Here is a 7,286-nt window from a genome sequence, read left to right as displayed (position 1 = left end):
AGAGTGAGACTCCAACTCAAAAAAAAAAAGAATAAAGAAAAGCGACAGGGATGGCACAGCCCTGCAAAGCCCAGGCCTTGGGCTGCGACTGGGAAGAGGCCGGCTTGGCCTGCTTGGATGCACCGCAAATTGTGGGACACCAAGTTCACCTGCACCGTCCTGTCCCCACCCCAACCCAGCCCCACACTGCAGGTGACAGAGGCGGCCACAGGCCCAAAGGCCACTTCCTGCCACTAAAACGGAGAAGGTGGCTTGAGTGCCCGGCACACAGTGGAATTTTTTTTTTTAAACCATAGCCGTGAGAGAAAGTTGTTATCTCACATGGAAAAGTCGCTCGTTCCTCCTGAGACTGGGTATTGCAGGTATTTCATCCAGTGTAAGACTCTGAAGGGGGCACCACGAGTTTACAAGCCACTGAGAAAGAAAAGACAGCAACAAGACAGACCACCAGCTGGGGCGCACACACAAACCCGGCCACCCAGGGGGCTGCCCCCAGGGTCAGGGGAGACGGGGAACAAACCCGCCTCACAGGAAGGGGACGCCAGGGCGGTCAAGGTCGAATCTCAGCACCGGGTGGAGGGGGGGCAAGTAAAAACTTTTCCCCAGGAACTGGAACCCCAGGCCGGAGCTCCCCAAGGCTGGCGGTCCAAATCGGCATGGCCCAAATCGCCAGACAGTACATGACCAGCCCCCATGGGAACTTTAAGGAAGCCCCTGGTGGGTGGGGTCCTGGTGGCCAGGAGAGGGGACAGAAGCCCAGGAAGAGGCAGATTGTAACAAGAACCCAAGGTCAGAGGCGGGATAATGTGGAAAACGAAATGCAGCCAAGTCAACAAAACGCGGCTCTCTGGCCCCGCGTCACCTGGGTCCACGTGCCGGGAACCCCCAGCATGGGGTGAACGGGAGGGGCCTGCCCTCTGGCCTTGCCTGGGTTGACAGGCGCATTTGCTGTTCTGTTCCCAAGGAGGCGAGGGTCTCAGGGGGCTACCCCGCCCCCCTGGGCCAGTGCCAGGAACGCGGTTTAGTCGCTGCGAGACCCAACTGCAACTTGAAAAGCAAGCACGTTCCGCGTGTCTGCTCGCTGCCAGCAAGCACGCCCGTGGCACTGAGCTGGCGAGTGTGCCGGCAGCTGCAAATTTAATACAGCTCCAAGATTCTGTTTACACAAACAAGCAGGCAGACGCCGGTGATGTGCTGGGCTTCCCGTGACTCCAATGACTCGGCACAGAGAGAGAATGCGTGCGGAACAATGGCTCATGAACAGTCAGCTTGGGAGCACACTTTTTTCTTCTCTTGGGACTAAAAACAACCTCTGGAATGTTCTTAGGCAGGCAAGGTCACAGCCTCTGAAGACAGCACTGATTCCTGCCTGCCAGGCCTGTGTGTGTGTGTTGTGGGACGCATACGTGCACGTGTATGTACATGTCCACACCACACCCTGACCCGTGAAAAGCAACACAAGGATCAGCCCAGAGGGAGGACTTCCCTCCCTTGGAAGCATCACTGCTCTCCGTGCCCTCGGAGGGAGAAGCAGGGACAGTGTCTGCAGGCCACCCCGGTCCTCCTGAGAGACTTGAGGACCTATGACGTGTCCATGGTCACCACAGGGGCTCCGTGGACCCTCATTTTAGCCGTTGGAGGCCCTGGTTACGTGACCCGCCAAAGGCCACACACACCGTAGAACCTGGATTCCAGCCCAGGGCATACAGCAGTGGTTCTCAAAGTGTGGTCCCCAGGCCCCCTGGAGGTATCACCTGGGAGCCTGCCAGAAATGCAGGTTCCTGGGCCACCCTCGACCTCGTGAATCAGAAACTCTGGGCCCAGCAGGCCACGTCTGAACGAGCGGCCCTACAGACCCGCCGAAGGCAGCCTCTGTTCTCACTGTCCACGGAACGACGGGCTGCTTCTTCACTGCAGGCTAAGACCCGCTGGCTCAAAAGCCAGCCAGCACCCAAGTCCAAGGCCTACACCTCCCGTCATGGCTGTAAACACAGCCCACATGAGCAGATGTTTGACCGCATAGAGCCTTTCTGCATTGGACGCCCCGCCAGGGTGCACCCAACACATTCTGGGCGGGGGGAGGGAAGGAGAGAAGGAAAGAAGATGGGAGGGAACGAGGGAGCCCAAGGAGCAGCCTGGCTGTGGACAGACACAACAACTCACTCATTGCCGTTGTGGGGGCTTGAGCCTGGTTGGAGGACTGGTGTCAGTCGCCAAGTGTCACCACGGAGAAACACGTAGTGGCACTTCCTAAGGGCCAGGCACCATGGCCAGGCACCGAGGGTCCTGCCTGGACGCCCACGTGGACTCTCACCTGGGGGCTGCACAGTGGGGGGTTCCCAACCAGCCAGTGGCTTAAACTGCAGGCGCCAGGGCCAGTGTGGACACTGGGTCCTGGGTCCCCGTCTCCCGCAGGTGCCGCCGAGCCGGGTTGTGCGGACCGCCTGTCCTTTCCTGATGGTCCTCCCATTCCGTGAGGAGGCTGCTTGGCCTTCTGAAAGGAGCGGGGACCGGGGCTCAAGCCAGCAGAAGCGCTTTGACTTTCACATGCAACCGTGCATGTGCTCTTCAAAACCAGTTCACAAAGGAGACACAGACGGCATGAACGATTCCATTTGACAGACGGGGAAAGTGAGCTCCAAGAGGCACCACAACCCGCCCAAGGCCACAGAGCCAGTTGGCATCAGGCCCAGAGCACAGCCTTGGCCTGGGGACTGCCCTGCCCAGGCCACGGTCACCCACCCTCCCGCAGATGCCAGCCACGACACCAGCCAGGGCCAAGAAGAAATCCCCGTGTGCAGCCGACTCCATGGAACAGGAGATTCAAGAACCCAAGCACGGGGTGGCTCGTGCCACCATGGGCTGGGGTTTGGTAGAAAAACAGGGTGTCCCCTTGGAATCATCAGTTTACCTTTGGCTTTTCCAGAAACAAGGAGCCCCTCCAGGCCCCAGGGAAGCCTCCTCCAAGGCACAGTGTGGAAGGTAAGACGTGGGCCGCGGAGTCAGAGGCCAGAGACCACCGAGAAGCTGGTGCCTTCCTCAAACAGGCCATTTCAACCTCGCCCTGCTGTCTCCACATATCCAAAGTTGGGTGGACGCCACCTCTCAGGGGTCAGCGGGAGGGTTACGTGAAATGCCCAACCACGACTTAGCGGTCCCTGGCACACACGGCAGGCAGCCATTACAGAGCATGTAGGGTAAGAGATCACGACTCATCATCGTTAAGATTGTTATTATTTTTCCTGCTGTTGTTGTTATTGCTTGGCCTGCAAACGCCTGGGGGTGGGGGACTCTGAACACGTCCCCACGCTGTAAGTAAAAACACCTGCTGGAACACACATGGCCCTCTCTCTCTTGTTCCCCACACGGTCCCCTTTGCCTGGACGGTCCAGGCTGCCCGGGATGGCCTTGGTTTACACAGGTCATCACTGTGTAATTATCACCAGCATCCTTGCCACGGCCCGGCGGGTCTTGGGATGAGGGGGTCCGAGGACTCCTCTCCATCATGTACCTGTCACAGCTGAGGACTCTGCCCACCCTGTAAGCCCCCCGCCACCTGGGGCTTCTTGAGAGCGAGGAGCCCAAGGCCCAGCACAGAGTAGCCCGGAGCTGATTCCCTGGAAATGCTCCTCAGTCCCAGAACCTTCCAGAAAGCCCACAAGCACCGCCCCAGCTCCACGGGCCCAGACCGACCGCCCAGGCGCCCTGCCCTCCAGCCGTGCGGAGCAGATGGCAGACACCGTACCTTCTGGAATCCAGCCGGCTCCCCTGGAGAACTCTGTGTCTGTTATTTTAGGGAAGGAGAGGAAAAGGGGGGAAAAAAATAAGTGAGTGAAACTCAAATCCCAGCAGAGCCTGTAATGGAATATTCATTTCGTCAGGGGAGTGTTTCTTAAAAACTTCTGGTCATCTGGACAGCCTGAGCCAGCAGGTGATTCGATTTAATGAGCTTTTTAACACACTCCGGGCCCAGCTGGGATCCTGTCTGGGAAGGCCTTGGCCACGGCCGGCTGGGGCCACGGCCCACCTGGCTGGGGCTGTGCTGACACCTGGCGGCCGTCGCGGCTACCTGGGACGGGGAACGCCAGGCGTGCCCAGGCCTGGTTGGTGCCTGAGGCCGAAAGGGCCCTTGGGGGCTCCCTCTCTGTTCTCCTCCTCCTCGGAGGGACCGAGGGAGGGAAACTGCCATGCCTCAGTTTCCGCCCATGCTCCCAATAAACAGTAACCGTACCGCCTGGATAAGGATGTTACAGGACACTACATTTAATAAAGGTTGTTATGATCAACTTAGCTATGGCTCTTCTGCGTCTAAGACATGAGGGCCCCAAAGGGAAGAAGGCGCTTCTCCCCTAAACCACACAGCAAGTCAGCGAAGTGGGCTAGACCCACACCTCCCTGCAGCACCGCCCACGTGCGAGGGTGTGCTTTGATGCTGGCTCTGCCACCCACTGGCTGTGCGGCCTTGGGCGAGTCTGTGAGCATCTGGGAGTCTCAGACCCCGCCATGGAGACTGGAGATCCAATTCCTCTAGCTGTAAAGGCTGAGTGGGATGCCAGCCATGGCTCTCAGCTTTGGTGGGCAGCGGGCGCTCCTTACACATCCCCTACGAGGTTACCGCCGCCTCACGGGGCTCCAGCCTCGGAGGTGGGGGCTGCAAGTGGCAAGCGCCCAGGACGCACGAGTCTCCCTGTCCTCTCTCTGAGGGGTCACCTCTGCCTGGCGTGTGCATGCACAGAGGCGATGCAGGCCCAGCAGCGTCTGCCCCGGCAGGCCTGGGCCCAGCCAGGGTCCCCTCCCTGGGCCTGAGCACATGGGCGCCTACCAGCAGGTGGCTGCCGTCCTTGAGCTTGGACTTGTACAGCATCCACCGATATCGCAGGTCCTCCAGCTCCTCCGAGGCACCCCATGCTGGCCCGAGACGAAGGAGGGTCTCGAACAGACGCTGACCTTCCGGGACCCGAGCCTCCAGCTCCTGGGGTGAAATGGCAGAGTCACGGCGCAGCCTCCAACGGCTCCGACAGCCCCCCAGGCTGGCGAGGACAGACAGATTCTCCTTGACGGACATGGGCGTGGGGGGCGCAGACAGAACCCACAAAGGGAGACTCCAGCTGTGGGTGCCAGCCAAGGTCACCGCCACTCTCTGGAACGCTAGAGAATGGCCTCTGTGGAGGGAGCAGGCGGGCTGTGGCCACTCACGGTCACTTCCAGTTCTGACATTCCAAGACCGAGACCTCCAGTGGGCTTGACATAGGGTCAGTGTCATTCTGGTGACTCAAAAAACCGTGTCTCCAGGCTGGGCATGGTGGCTCACGTCTGTCATCCCAGCACTTTGGGAGGCCGAGGCGAGAGGATTGCCTGAGCCCAGGGTTTCAAGACCAGTCTGGGTAACTTGGTGAGACCTTGGCTCTACAACAAATCAAAAATTAGGCCGGGTGTGGTGGCGTGCACCCGTAGTTCCAGCTACTTGGAAGGCTGAGGTGGAAGGATCACCTAAGCCCAGAAGGTCGAGGCTGCGGTGGCCGTGAGCGTGCCCCTGCGCTCCAGCCTGTGAGACGCTGACCAAAAAAAAAAGAAAAGAAAACGGTCCTTGAAGCCAAGCTGACTCTGCTGTGAGCCTTGCAAAGGAAGAGGTAGATACAGCAGGTCTTGTTTGCAGAATGAATTCAAGACCTACTTGTCTACCAACAGCAATGAAAAGAAGAAAAAATAAAATAAAAATAATTTTTAAAATGAAAATGAAAACATTAAAAATTTAAAAAGTAAATTTTTAAAAAAATATAAAAATTTTAATGTAAAATTAAAAATAGAGTTAGCATTATCATAAAAGCTATCATGGTTGAACACGTCTTTCTACTGTCATCCTTGAGCCTGGCCGAATTGTGTTGGAATGGGCAGATGTTTCTATCAAACTACAGAGGGTGCCAAAAAACGTACACACATTTTAAGAAAGGAATAAAAAACCGATATTACAACTGTAATCCTCAGTAGGACAAATATGAGTCAGGTTTGACTTCTGCCGTGACAAGAGGTGCTCAAAGCGGTTCCCATCAGCATCCAGACGCCTTCTGGTGACGGCGAACACCTCTTCACGCCTCTTAAAAGGTGGCACCCCAGAATAATCCCATGCTTCCCTAGGGTGGCACCTTTCATCCTCAGGACCGCTGACAGGCAGGGGGGTTGGGCTCTACATCCAGCAGCCTGGCTTTAAATCCTGGCCCTGCCTCATCCTACCAGCTGTGCAGTACGGGGCCGTTTGCTCAGCTTCTCAGCGCCCGCTAGGATGCGTGCTGTTCAAAAGGAATTGAAAGCCATTTCTCACAGGGCTGGAGGGGCTGTTGGTTGTGGGCGGACGTCAGAGCACGAAGAAGGGGACAGCAGAGGCAGGCAGGGTGGGCTTCCTGGCAATGGTCAGTAAGATAATGGAGACCAAACCTCTCACTGAGGGCAACGTAGTAAGAATATTCTGCCAGGTGCAGTGGCTCACGCCTGTCATCCCAGCATGGGAGGCCGAGGCGAGAGGACTGCCTGAGCCCACGGGTTGGAGACCAGCCTGGGCATCTTGACGAGACCTCGTCTCTACAATAAAAAAAAAAAAAAAAAGCCAGGCACGGTGGCGTGTGCCTATAGTTCCAGTTACTTGGAAGGCTGAGGCGGGAGGATCACCTGAGCCCAGCAGGTCGAGGCGGCGGTGGCCGGGAATGTGCCACTGCCCTCCAGCCTGGGTGACAAACAGAGACTCCAACTCAAAAAAAAAAGAATATTTTTAAGGCCAGGTGTGGTGGCTCACCCCTGTCATCCTAGCACTTGAGGAGACCAAAGTGAGAGAATGGTTTGAGCCCAGGAGTTCAAGACCCTTCTGGGCAACACAGCAGGACCTTGTCTCTGTTTCTAAAAATGGAGAAATTAGCCAGGCATGGTGGCACATGCCTGCAGTCCCAGCTGCTGGGGAGACAGCAGGAGGGCCGCCTGAGCCCAGGAGGTCGAGGCTTTGGTGAGTTGTGATTGTGCCACTGCACTACAGCCTGGGGGAGAGTGAGACCCCGACTCACCTACAGACATAAAGTTGCAAAGCATGAAGTGCTAACCAAAGAGTGAGGCACGTTAGGGTGAAACTCAAGAAAGCATGAGAACCCAGAGAAATCATTGTTTTCGGACTTGCTTTTTTTTTTGAGTTGGAGTCTCACTCTGTCGCCCAGACTGGAGGGCAGTGGCCGCTCCCGGCCACCGCAGCCCCGGCCTGCTGGGCTCCGGCGATCCTTCCGCCTCAGCCTTCCGAGTAGCCCTGA

General features: G+C 57.2%; 1 protein-coding gene across 1 annotated transcript in view; it reads right to left on the bottom strand.

Annotated features, from left to right (window-relative positions):
- CLMN (calmin) overlaps positions 1–5,065 on the bottom strand; it is a 210,891-nt gene extending 205,826 nt beyond the window's left edge. Inside the window, exon 1 of the mRNA XM_008059063.2 lies at positions 4,823–5,065. Coding sequence (XP_008057254.2) covers positions 4,823–5,065 — 243 coding nt within the window. The remainder of the gene's footprint in view (positions 1–4,822) is intronic.
- Positions 5,066–7,286: the final 2,221 nt, after the last annotated feature.

Source organism: Carlito syrichta, unplaced genomic scaffold (genome assembly GCF_000164805.1).
Source record: "Carlito syrichta isolate Samal-C Ts95f unplaced genomic scaffold, Tarsius_syrichta-2.0.1 Scaffold90636, whole genome shotgun sequence".
In the NCBI taxonomy this organism is placed as follows: Eukaryota; Metazoa; Chordata; class Mammalia; order Primates; family Tarsiidae; genus Carlito; species Carlito syrichta.
The sequence above is the reverse complement of the archived record's forward strand: the minus strand, read 5'-3'. Positions and strand labels throughout refer to the sequence as shown.